Genomic DNA, 14,415 nt, shown 5'->3' on the forward strand with positions numbered 1-14,415 from the left:
ACATGAGCAATGTTCACGAGTGTTTGTTTCCAGCAGATTTCACTCTGTTCCTTTCTCTCTCGATCCCCCCTCCTCGTCCTGTCCCTCGCTCAATCTCTCTTTCAAAGCCACGGCTTGACATTTCACTCGGTCTCTGGAGAGGCCGATGGGAAATGGAGTTACTACTGCAGGCGCACTGTAAATTCCATACAGCCACATGTTATGTGGCCTAAACACAAATGACCACTCCAGGATCTGAGCTCAGTGGCGATAATAGAATAATACCTGCTGTTGTCTAGGGAGGAACGAAGCATGCACATCCGTCACGGAGAGGCTTATATCTTGCAGTGTCATCGCGAGAAGCAGCACGCCTCTATATGTCAAAACGATGTCTGCTGATAGTGAAATGGTAACAGTAAAATACAACGGCAAGCCATCGAAACGTGTTTTATTTTGTTTCTAGCGCCCATCTTTGTGAGAGCTTTCTGAAATGTGGCTCTGGTGAAACCGTATGTGTGTGTGTGTTATTTACACACTGTAGTGGATGAGTCTCGGGCCGGTGTGATAAAGCTAATGAGCTTCTTTGTGCTGGAGTGTAAATGAGACAGTCACCTCGCTTTCACTATCTGCACGGTAGAGACTCCAGGGGTGATTACTGCTTTAAATTATGCTCAAGGGCAAAGCGCTATTTGCATCAGAGGGGCTTTTATTTGGCTGATGAGCGGCGAAAGCCGTCATCACCCTGCCTGAAGATGTTGCACTCGCAGCTCCCGGTGGACTGCGGGGGAGACGGAAGCGAGACTGGCTGTTTGTGTGTCGTCTCCGCGTTACTTTGTTACTTTCCCCTCCTGAATGACAGTCAATGGACCCCTAGAGACGCTTCCTCCCACCTCTTCTGAACGCAGGCATGTGTGTTAATGTGTTTGTGGGGTGATGATGGAGTCAGACTCATTGAATATCAATTAGCACTGTGGTTTTTCTCGGTTATGCTTCTGTTTATGGATATTTTCCAGGAAAATCGTTGTGGAAAATGAAGTAAATAAGTGCAAAATAAGTCCTATTTAGATAATTCGTTTTCCATGGACACCTCCTTCCCAAGTGGCTCCCTCAACTGCGATACTACCTCCAATTTCATTTGCTCTTACACCTGAAGACGACGGGGAAAATATGGCAGACACTGGCTGTCAGGCGTCTCATCTTAAATTCTCCTCAAGCTAAAATGTCGGGTTAATTGCTGTCATTTTTACACCGGGCCAGTGACTTACACACCGCTTCCTGTAAAAATCGCTGTTAGCAGGGGAAAAAAATATAAAATGAACAATGTCCTGTGCATCTGGACACAACATTCATGAATACATGTGGAAGAGTGGCTAATAAAAAGTGCAGACTGACCTAAAAATAAATAAATAAATAAAAACAGAAATATTCCAAGAACCAATGGCATGTATATATAGTATAAAATACTGCAGAATCTATAATTGAATTCTAATGAATGAAGACAAAATGCATGGCGTGTGGATTTTATAATGGCATCCTTTTTACTAATATACCACAGAGAACTTTCTCTCAGGACAGGAAGTTAAATTGCAGAGTACGGCTAACTCAGTGGCGTGCAGTGGTGTATTAAAATGAGGAGGCAGTTATATGCATATGTATATATATATATATATATATATATATGCCTATATATATGTCCCTGTTACACTTAATGTTGTCACATTTTCCTGGTTAAATAAATATTACATAAAAAAGAGAACTAATATAATTATAGTTTGTATTTTATTAATATTATTTTTTATTTTATTTAATATTTTTTAACACTAATTATACATTTCATAGTGTTTTTATGCACTTTTACATTTATTCCAAAATAATAACTAAAGGCAGTAACAATTTGAACAATATTTTGGAAACAATTTACAATAATGTTTCATTAGTGAACTACTTTAGTTAACATGAACTAAGAATTAACAATAGCCTACTTCTACAGCATTTATTAATCTTAGCTAATATTAATTTCAACATTTACTATTGCATTATTAAAATCAAAGGTTGTGGTTATGCTTCTGTTTATGGATATTTTCCAGGAAAATCGTTGTGGAAAATGAAGTAAATAAGTGCAAAATAAGTCCTATTTAGATAATTCGTTTTCCATGGACACCTCCTTCCCAAGTGGCTCCCTCAACTGCGATACTACCTCCAATTTCATTTGCTCTTACACCTGAAGACGACGGGGAAAATATGGCAGACACTGGCTGTCAGGCGTCTCATCTTAAATTCTCCTCAAGCTAAAATGTCGGGTTAATTGCTGTCATTTTTACACCGGGCCAGTGACTTACACACCGCTTCCTGTAAAAATCGCTGTTAGCAGGGGAAAAAAATATAAAATGAACTAACTACTTTAGTTAACATGAACTAAGAATTAACAATAGCCTACTTCTACAGCATTTATTAATCTTAAGTTAATATTAATTTCAACATTTACTAATGCACTATTAAAATCAAACGTTGTGTTTGTTAACAGTTTATGCACTGTTTATGCACTAGCATGAACTAACAATGAACAACAGTATTTTTACTATTAACTAATGTAAACAAAGATTCATAAATACTGTAATACATGTTCATTTTTTGTTCATGTTAGATAACACATTAAATGACACCTTATTGTAAAATGTTAAACATATTTTTTATTTGTGAACTGATGTTCAGCTGTTCTTTTTAATAGTCAACTTATTTCGGGTCATCGTCATAAAAGCTCTGTAAACACTGCCACACACATGAAGATATATCTTTTCATTTCATCACGCTGAATGCTCACTAAAAACTGACGCAGTCATCATGTTTTCAGACCATTTCAAGTTTTATTTTGATGTGACAAAGTAGTGGTATCTAAGTGGAAGAGTTGTTTGCTTACTTTATAATTAGTCAATAACGCCATAATTTTCTTCATTCAGGCCGAGAGCTCGCACGAAATCAAGAGGCGGGATTTATCGCATGAACCAATCACATTTAATCATAACCGGTCACTGCCTCCTCTCACGTGACTTTCCCCCATTCATTCTCAGTTACAACCCAGAAAAGTCACGGCACGCTAATGGGTCTCTGTTGTAAGTCTATGGACTGAAGGGAGGCAAGCCTCCGCTGTAACTTTACCTGCTATGTTTGTAATATCGATCATTTTGTCATCCAATTTTTTGAGGAGACACTGCCTCCCTTGCCTCCTCGGAGGAAACGCCCCTGGGCTAACTACACTATAAAACCATACGATCACAGATTATTAAACTAGAACAATCATCTAGAGGTTCCATTATATCACATCATATTATCCACAGATCAATGCAAACATTCTTGTATGCACACACCATTATAAATATAACAACATTAAAAGCTCATTTAACAACATCCTACAAATCAATGAAGTCTATGCCCTTAACCACCATTCTTGCAGAAACATGAAAAAAACATGCAGTGCTGCAATGCTTCTTCCATAAGAAGATTATTATGGAAATATAATGTATAGCAAATGTAAAACAGTCTCTGAAAATGTTGGCAGAAAAATAGCCACAACACACTGAAAATTGAATGTAAAATGTAAAAATTGTTAATAATAATAATAATAATAAAACACAAAAAAAGATCACAAGGCAATTTGTAATTTCTGGATGTTTTTTTTCGGAGTAAGAAAGTTTGGCAATGGACATAAAATATTCAATAGTTCAATTACTAACGGTCATTTTTAATTGGACACTTTCATCTCTCTCTCTCTCTCTCTCACACACACACACACACACACACACAGCACCAAAACTCAGAGATCTTGGTGGTTATTAGGCGGATGTGTAGGAATTCTCTGACTGTGGCGTGTGTGAGAGGGAATTGTGCAGGAAGTGTGTGAAGTTAACAGCACCTGGCCTCCCTTTAAAAAGCCTCCCGAGGCCTGTTAGCTGGCCCACTCATTTCAATGTGTCTGTCTGCGCTCTCCCGCTCGCTCTCTGTAAGTGAAACATTGTCACTCTCTCCACTGTCTCTATGGCACTTATCTCTCCTCTCTTCACTCTTTCTGCTTACACTGCCCTTTTCTTCCACTCTTAGTGTGGATTATCTACAGACAGATAACACAAAATCTATTCAAGTAATATGCAGCTATACAGGAATAATACTATAATAATATAATATAATAAATGAAAGAAATAGAATAAAAATGTAATTTTACAATTGAATAAAGCATAATCAATGTTATTTGTTATTGTTATCTACTATTAACTACTGTTAAACTAACATGTAACAATAACAACAACAACAAATATTTAGTATTATTAATACTAATAATGGCTGCAATAATGATTCTATATGGTTCTATATTTCGTTGGCTTTGTACTGTACTCTGCAATGACAAAAAGTTTAATCTAATCTAATATTATTTGTGATATAAAATCAAATTTAAAAATACTACAATTTATATCTATATTACATACACATTTATAATAATATTATTACTTTATTTTAATTCTGTTTACTGTTTAATTACTGTGTACAGTAATAATAAAACAACAAAAATAATATTAACTATTTCTACCAACAAGTAACAACAATAATAGTGATTATTATATAATAATGAATATAATAATAGTAATCATCATCATCATCAATATAATAATAATAATAATAATATGTCTGGTTAGATGCTTCTGTGGCTAGTTGTTTTATTGGCTTATTGGCTTTTACTGTACTCTGTTTAATAATAACACTGAAGCTACAATTTATGTTATATTAAAAAATAGATTTGTTTACATTTTACTATTTATTTTACATTAAATGCATATTTATATACATTCATATTTAGAATATCAATATTTTGTTTTTACTGTTTATAAATATGTTTGTTTACTGTAACAATAAAAAATAAAAAATATTTTATAGAAAACATCTATCTTTAATTTTAAATTAAATTAATTCATTAGAATTCATAATATTTAAGACTTTATTATTTCAGTCTGTTCATAATATATTGATCATAATAACAAATACAAACCAAATATATAAACATTTATTTGTATAGATATTTAAATTCACATAATTAATATAAACCTATAATTAAGATGTTCATTGTTTAATATTTCAATAGGTTTATAATAATAATAATAATAAAACATCATTGTCATCAACTACTAACAATTCACAAATATGAACTATTATCAATAATGGCTTTGAAACAAGTTTACAAAAACACTTTTGAAGGGCCCAGCGTTAACCACCAAACACTGATCTCACACACGCTGAAGTGTGCAGGTTAAAACAGAAGTCAGTAATGAGAAAGCGGGGGGGTTGACCCCAATCAGACGCGTGTGTGAGACACAGAGGAAGAGAGAGAGACGGCCGGTGTGATGATGAATGGGAGGAGAGGCCGTGAGATGGGGGTGCCGTTGTAATCACTCTGCTACACTGATCCTGTCTTACCCACAAGCCCATGGGCTGCTTTCAGCTGCTGTCACCAGGACTGAGCCACTCACACACACACAAACACACAGTCATAATAATAAAAACAACTGCCATTTAATAGCTATAAACTTAAGCTGCCAAAAAATATTAATTAAAATACTATTAGGTATTATTAAAAAACATCTAAATATACATTTAAAAAAATATATTTAAAAAATGTTCCATTATTAAAATCAATCATTTTGCCTACTTTTAAGTATTTTAGTAGTATAAACATTCACATGGCAACCAAAAACATGGAAAAAGTATTGAAAGTCTTACTTAAATCCTTGAAAACAAAACAAACAATGACTGAGAAATCACAAATTCTGTTTTCAGACACATACTCACATCCAATGACACACTTGCGAGTGAATAAGTGAACACACACTCCACACCGCCAGCAGACTAACCCTGAGCTCAGCCTGACCTCTCATGCTGCTCTTTTGGTGAGCTGTCAAACCCATCATTCACTGCACCGAGACATACATACATACAGCACACAACTGTGCTGCTTTTAAAGTCAAAAGAATTACACAAACATCCCCTACGCATATATATTTTGATACAAATACAACATGCACTGGTCAGTTGAGGTTTCTGTAGTGAACGAGCTGCTTGGCAGCTCCTAAATTGTTGTGAAGTCAAATAAGGAGGCCCTCTAGTGGCCACAAACAAAGAAACACGAGCAAGGCTCCGTACTTCACACACAAACACACATGCACGGCCTCAGCCGGCACGCTTCTTGCACAGAAGCACCAAAACGCATCCAAAACAAGTCAAAAACAGCCCAAATTGAGCCAGATTTCTGCACTAAACTCTTGAAATCCTTATCATTACACTAAACTTAAATAAACACCGCCACTAAATAAGCACTAAAATACAGTAAAAACAAGAATAAAACAATAAAACAGTCCAGTTCCTGTCTAAATGTGCACAACTGAAGGGTGTCAGTCAAATAGCTGCCTGCTGAGCCCTGTGTGAAAGCCAGCGAGAGAGAGAGAGAGAGAGAGAGAGAGAGAGAAAGAGAGGGAGGGAGAGAGAGAGAGAAAGAGACAGAGCGCGGCGGATGACAACGGACGGGGGGAGAGAGACACAACTTACCTGCTGTTGTTGCAGATGCAGCAGCTCGACTGCGCTTACTTCACTGCTCGTCTCCCCACTTGATCTTCCATCTCTACTGCCAGCATCTAATTGGCTGCTTAGGCTGCTCATTCCATTTTGACTCATTGAACTGTTGCTTATTGTCTCATTGGCCGACTCCTGCATCATGACTTAATACCTAGAAGTGATTAAGAGGCACCGGTTAAGGCTCTTGTTACAATCCCCTTTAGTTGCCTCCTAAAAAAAGAGGGGGGTAAAAAAGAAAAAGAAAAAAGGAAAAATGGGGGCGAGAAAGAAAAAAAAGCTTTCCATTATCAACCCCTGCACCCTTTGCAAATTAAAGCATTTAACGGGGGGAGGGGGTGGAATTATGCATTCACTGTGTAAATGAAGCAATACAAAGAGATGCACGTTTCTTCCTGCCTTTTATTTATTTATTTTTTAATTTTGCTTAATGCATGCTTTTTTTTAAATGTCCTTTTTTTGCATATCGACCATCACACACACAGATAAACATCACATGGTATGTTTAAAAATACATTTAGTGACTTTAATGTGGTGTGAATAATTTCCAAAGGAGCATATTTGAAATATAACACGTATGAAGCCTTTTTTTCCCCCCTGTTCAGACGTCTTAAAATATCCCCGTTGTGTCTCGACTGAACGGAGTTGCTTAATGACGCACAGCTAATCATGCAAAATTAAAATTTGGTACAGGAGGTGAGGGGAGAAGAGGGGGAATTACAAATCACATGCTTCTGTACTGTGATGAATGATATAATGGTCTTTTCTTTTAGCTGAAGCTAAATAAAATTTGCCTGCTAGTCAAATGAGGAGAGAAAAAAGCTTGTCACATATAGGCTAGTTCTGTTCCTCCTTTTTATTTTAATCACATACTCAAATTATTTCCGTATATTTAGTGCCGTCTGCCGAGCGCAATTAAAATTCAAACACCAAATTCAAACAGAGCAAAAATCGCACACGTCAATTTTTACAATTATTAAATACATTTTCCCTGGCATCTATTCGATATGAAAACAGGGGAGAGTGGTGGCTCAAAAAAAATCTTTCACGAATATCACTAATGATTGTGCTAAAAACAGCATAAATTATGCATATTACCTCTTCTCTGGTAATAAATGTTTTATCATTTTCCCTGCATAAATGTTGTGTACGTTCACAGGAACCCTGCTAAGATCTGTGGAGATCCTTGCAATAAATAAAAGAATCGTCCGACCCAACAAATGCAATTCAAGGTGTGTTCTGCATAGCTAATACACCCACAAGAGCCTTAATACACACTCCGTCATTCACATATTCATCGAACCCCCTCCTCTCTTCCCATTACACATTTTGTTTCTCTCAGAAAATGATGACGGGCTGTCTCATATTTCAGCGCATTCAAACATAAACAATATTAATTACCCTAATGGTGAGCACGCACAATAAAATATCCCTAATCTCGTGTAATGTTTAGAAGGGATTCGTTTTTCCAGCAACCCTTTCATTTATTTCCCTGACAGCTCCGCCATCCTTCTTTCCACAGATTAAACACATCAATTTTGTCACCTGCTACGTACGGACAATTAGCAGCGATCTTTGAACGAGAGCGTACAGTAACTCGACAGCCGAGCCATGAAAAAAAAGAAAAGAAAAGAAGAACGGCGCTAATCAAACACACGACACAACAAAGACGTAGTCTTCTAATCCATGGCTGCTTTTCAGATCAGCAAATCACATTTTAACGGCACGGCTTGTGTCTTATGAGAAACACTCTAAGCAAGAGTTTTTATTTATTTTTTTTATTTAAAAAGAACACCACCTAGCCAGTATGCACTGGTCAACTTGGGAACAAACAAAAGTGCAGAAGATTAGCAGACCAGGAGAAAGAGAGAGAGAGAGAGAGAGAGAGACTCAGCACAGTGTGAGGGCTGACGAATCTCTCCTGAAGAAACACAAAGCTGCCGTAGAGATTAGGCGACTAATAAGTATTCAAATTAGGCATAAATTTTACATGCCCCATGTTTAAAATATGCAGAGAAGGGCCGCTTGATTGCCTTTACGCGAATTTTATGAACAACGTAATGGAGTATTTTTTAATGCCACAATGAAGGAGACTAAAAAGTGAGGGACGAGTTTAGGACACTGTTCTTACTCAAACCTGAAAAAACAAAACGCTAATTAAAATTACATTTCAGATCACTGTAATCCCAGTTTGCACTGTGGAAATTCAAATATGATTTCTACGAACTCATTATTCCACACGTTTTAAAATAACTAAAGAATCAATGACATTTTGATGTAATATTTGGAAGAAGGAGGAAAAAAAAAAAAGATTTTTTTCCCCTTCAAATTTGGTTTTGGGTTTAATGACGCGGAATACTGATCCTGTCATTATAGAAACACACATTATTAACACTGTATCCTCTAAATCCACATGATCCACAACTGGCGTGTAGGTGTCTAACCGAACATAATGCTCATGAAGATGTATGCAAAGTGTATTCAGAGAGATCAGGTGCTGCTTTAACCTTAATGACAGCGGTGAGATAAATTAATTAGCCATCTGAAGGCAGCATCCAAATCTGCCAATTACAATGTCAATTAGAAACACATCCTCGCTCACGATCGTTTCCACGCAATGGAGCGGACGCGAGGAGGATGGCGGGGGGGTTATGTGTCTGAATGACACTGAGTGAAGGAGAGAGTCTAGTACGGTACTGTACCGCCTGAGAGAGATGGACGAAGAGAGAAAGAGAGAGAGAGAGGAAAGCCAGCACCCAAAGTCTGTCATTGTTCATCTATTGTAGGACCCCTGTTTCTCTGTCTTTGACCCTTGGGGCCAACTGCCTGTCATTATAACACACTGTCTTTTCCTAAAAACCCACTGGGGTCAAGGGTTCGTGCTACTGGAACATATTTACAGCCCTTGGTAGTCTTTTAGTGTGGACAAGCTCCGGCCCATTTGACACTGAGTCCTGCAATAAACACTGAGCTTGTGAATCGCTATTACCCATATCATCTTGATAACAGTCATCATCTAAAAGAAAGTCAGTGTGTATTCAAGAAGGTTGATAAAAACCAAATTGCTGCATTTCTGGAATAAAAGATGTTATTTGGATCGGTTTCTTTTCTCACTGTGTGTTTTTTGTGCTTTAAACGCTGTAACAGTACCACGCTTGCGATTCCTTTCTGGCTGTGTAAATGTTTGCTCTCGAATCGTAGGCTGTGCAAATCTGTCCTTTCCATCAGGTGAAAAATCCCAGACAGGATCCTGACAACGCATTCAAGGGCTACGTCTGTGATTTCGGGTGGGTGGGTTTGCAAAGAAAGGTGTGGGGAGGAAAAGCCACAAATATAGCCCAGATGTTTCTCATTCACACACACACACACACACACACACACACACACTCCTCATCATGGAGGAGTCAAGTTACTCACGCTCATTTGAGCTGATCTGATTTTACAACCACAAATGTTGCCTCATTATCAAACGCGGCACCCTTCTTATCGGAGCTTGGATATTGTGATTCTAAGTTCTCCATCATCTAAAGCGCTTGAAAACTGCGGGATAGGTTTAATACAAGTTGCTGAAAAGGGGCACCAGAGGCTGCGACTGTGACATTAACACATTCTCTCTCACACACACTCACAGAAATCATCCACTTTCACCGAGACGCACTTCATTTTTCCCCTCCCGTGGAAACCGGCGGCCCTCTCCCCTGATAGGACGCGCAGAACAGACCTGAAAAAGAGCTTGATGATTATTTCAGGGAGGCATCGGAAAGGCAGACTTTGTGATCCAAGAAGCCTAGTTATTATCAGTGCATTGCTCAGGTGCCCGGAATCCTAACATTGCAAGGAAGGGTGAAAAAAGACGGGGGAAAAAAACTAAAAATTACATTTCACAGTCTGCTAGCTTCACCCGCTCTGATTCAGTTAAGATATGGATACCATTTAAAATAATCACAAATTCTGTGCTCCACTGAAATTAATTCATCATTGCCATAAGTTACAATGCATACAAAATAAAGCAGTGCGGCTCTGCTATTCTCCAATATTTAACAGTTGGGAATGCTTAATAGATCAAAATGCCAGATTTTTGAAAATTATGATGCAAAGTTTGAATTTCATCCCGTGCATCTGTACTACATGTGAAATTGAGAATATGCTAATTAAAAATGCCACTGAACAGCTAAAAATGCTCTTTAAAAGTTAAACCGTGCATGCCAGCAGTCTTTTTTGGTTCTTAGGGGTCGCCATACACCGTTAATGACTCTCCTCTAAACCTGAATGTACTGTAATATTACAGGCCCCCTCTTCTCAGATAGAGGGATTTCAAAGTGGTTCACAATGGACGAGATTATAGAGTAAAAAAGAGCATGAGGGAAATCATATTTATACCACGAGTTCAAAAATGAAAAGGGAGGATGAATACATCGCTTTTCAGGATTAATAGTATGCAAAGTAACCGAATCAAGTGTTGTTATCAGTGGTAAAATGAGAACACATTCAAGAAAAAAAAATTTAAATTCACGATAAATAGACCATATTCGATTCATTCAGTGCTGAATGTTCAGAACTTCATTCTGGGCTATTTACATTAAAAGAAGGAGAAAAGGAGAGGGACATGAAAAGAAAGACAGAGAGAAAAAAAGCACAGACTAAGGGGACAAAGAAAACTGCGATAAATCCTGAAGAAGCCCTGAAACAAAACCAAATCCTTGAGAAATAAAAACACACATAATTCATAAATGCTAAACAACGTGACCTACAAAGCCGGAGTTTCGTTCAGATTTTCCAGCACTTCCGGAAAAAAACAACAAAACTTGAGTGTTTCAAGTCTTTCCATTTGATTCAAATTCTCTCCAGCAAGCACCTCCCTCTCGGACAAAAGCAGCTCCAAAAGTGGGTGCCTAGACAGTGACGCTGGTATCTCATCAAGCAGTCCCTGCGCTTGCATTTTGGGTAATTTCTTTAATTAACTCAGCCCACCTAATCATCAGTAATTGACCTATAAAAGTAGGAGGCCCCATTGTCTGCTCCAATCATCTCTGGCAGGAAGAGAAAATCTCTCCCTCGCTCTCTTTCTCACTATTTATCCATCGTCTTACACTATTTACCTGCCTCAAATGCATATTTCATTTCATTTCATGCCGCAATTATCCTTTGTGACACCGGCTGCGTGTGGGGCGAGATTAAAAGCCTTGGGGTGGAGGGGGCGAGCGCTCGCCCCTGCCTGGGACACGCGTCCGCGTTAACGACCGGGACGGCCCTGGTGCCGCCACACAGACACGAAGCCGTAGAGAGACATAGCTCATGGTGACGTTTCCACTTATTTGAGGCTGATTAGGGTCATTATGTCGCACCGCTCTGATTTATGTTGTCATTCTTTCGGCCCGGTCCTGCATCGATAGATCTTAATGAATTGGTAAATAAGGGTGAAGATTACAGTTGACAACACCCCAACATTTCTCATTCATACCCGACAAGATTTATGTAACCAATTAGGGCGGTAACAGGCAAGATTGGTCGAGAGAAAAATAATCTTTCCCGAGGAAAATTACCACGAGTCTAAAACCTTGACAAAATAGATAATGGGCAGTCTTTAAGGGAGACTTAGTCACAGAGCGAGAGCCCGGGCTGAAGGGTTCTCAGAAGTGCATTTAAGGAGGGAAGCGGCTCTTGTAGGACTTTCAAATTGATTTTTTTTTCTTAAAAATTCAACCACACGACTGCAGGAACTCGAGCACAGGCACGCCAGTCGCACACACGCTTACTAATCAGCCACCATCTGCATGTCCAAACCAGAGGCCATGAAATCAATGGATTAAAAATTAACCTCTCGCCAACAAAGAAGCACTTTGATGTGCAAATGTGAACTCAAGGAGGTAGATTGCAAACTAGTACAATGCACACACACACGCGCACAAAAAAAATTAAAAATACAAATCAATCGTTTCTTCATGACTTCACTGTGTGATGATGCCTCGACTGAAGAAATCCATTTGCATTTTTCAATAGTCTGGTATTTCAATTATTTAATTTACATCTGTGCTTCAAGAGTAGCCAGTCAACTCATTTCACATTAAAATATCAGATAAAAAAGGCTGATCATCAATGAGCGCAGACAGGCCGAGGAGGACCCGGAGGGACGTTGGAGAACAGAGGGAGGAAAACGAGAGTGATGCTGGCGTCGTCTCATCCAGCTTCCCCCTTCAAGCACATGCAAATAAGGCTGTGATGCTTAACTGCATCATTTATGGGGATAATAGCGGCATCATCATTACGGGACTCAAATTAAATTACATCACAATTAGCATAACAAAGTGATTGGTTAAACTTTCAAAACAAATATCCGCCTTGGCTAATGAGCAGTGTTAATTGCCACATACAAAACGTAGGTAAACATGTGTTTTGGTTAAACAATTTTTTGAATTCATATTTTACTTTTTTTTGTTTGTTTGTTGTTTTCTTTTTACTTATTTTTGGTGAGAGTGTACAATGAGGCATGGAAAAAGCTCATCGAGGGGATTTGCATAATAAAAAAAACCCAAATATGCAGCATTTAATTTTATCACACTAAACAAGCTATTACGCAGACTCAGGAGAACAATGTAAATTATCTATCTGATTCTCTATATAGTATGTACTAATCATGCAGCTCATTATGCATCAGGGTATTAAATTATAAAGAAGACCACGTCCACATTCCAGCACAAAGCCATATAAAAACTTAATAATATGCTCACAATAGCCCAATAGCGAGCGTTGCTCACCCTTATGAATATTTAAGTAAACAAATTATCTGCCCGCCTTTGATAGGGATAATTAGTACTTGAGGGCTAATCATTTTACTGACCCCACCTCCAAAATGGGACAGGCTTGTTTAAGTTTTAGGTGACTATGAAATCTTAACTCTTTCAAATTAAAAAAATATTAAATCATAAAAAACACACATGTACATCTAATCAGAATTTTACAATTATTACCCTACAAAAATGACAACAGCTGCTCAAAAAATGATTTAACTCTTAATATAAAGCAGACAAAAAACTATAAAAATTACTCAAATGATTTAATTTCCCACCAACACGCTGTAAACTACACAAACACTTCACTTCAAATAAAATCACCTACTAGGCAAAGTCAAAGCACACTGTTCTTTGGCACACACTCACACACACTTAACGGCACGCGCGCGCACACCCGCACAAAACCACATTCATTATCGTCATTGCCATTATCACCAGCAATTAACCCACAGATGAAAGCAGCCCACAAACCAAGCCGGAGAACGGCACAAGCCTTGAGGAATGACAGCGCGAGTGAAAAGAACCGATGGATGGATGAAAGCAGGAAAGCATGGATGGATGGAGGAAAAGGTGGCTTTATTACCTGCAGGTGAGCGGTGTGGGACGGCAGGCTGGAGAGGGTGTTTCGCGGAGAGTCGGCACGCGTCGCTAATGCATACTTAAATCGGCAGTGCACCCATTAAAAAAAAAAAGAAGAAAAAAAAAAGACCCCTATCTCCTGACAATTATTCCTTCATCTCAACTTGTCACCGAGCAATTACGACAGCGTGCAGACAGGGCCCAATAGGAGACGCGGGGCTTTGGGAAGCCGTGCGACCAGCCGGGAACGAGGGGAGGTAATGAAAAAAGTGCCTTAAATGGAAATGTGTCGCCCTGACCTGGAGCTTTTCTGCCTTTTGTGACACACTGGAAATACTGGCATCATTAGCATTAAATCTCTCCGAAAATTATCTGAAAATGCAACTAATCATTGCAGGTTTTACTGCTTCTGGGCTTCCTAATCTAAAAATGCTCTTCAAAAATGTCCCTCTTTCTT

The 14,415-nt window shown here is 38.3% G+C and overlaps 1 protein-coding gene across 1 annotated transcript in view; it reads right to left on the minus strand.

Annotated features, from left to right (window-relative positions):
- The window catches only part of LOC107725896 (forkhead box protein P2-like), a 100,157-nt gene that overhangs the window by 53,261 nt on the left and 32,481 nt on the right, over positions 1-14,415 (minus strand). The window contains exon 4 of the mRNA XM_016535314.1: positions 6,565-6,742. Within this exon, the coding sequence (XP_016390800.1) occupies positions 6,565-6,732 (168 nt within the window). The 5' untranslated portion in view covers positions 6,733-6,742. The remainder of the gene's footprint in view (positions 1-6,564; positions 6,743-14,415) is intronic.

This window comes from Sinocyclocheilus rhinocerous, unplaced genomic scaffold (genome assembly GCF_001515625.1).
Source record: "Sinocyclocheilus rhinocerous isolate Xijiao unplaced genomic scaffold, SAMN03320098_v1.1 scaffold395, whole genome shotgun sequence".
NCBI lineage: Eukaryota > Metazoa > Chordata > Actinopteri > Cypriniformes > Cyprinidae > Sinocyclocheilus > Sinocyclocheilus rhinocerous.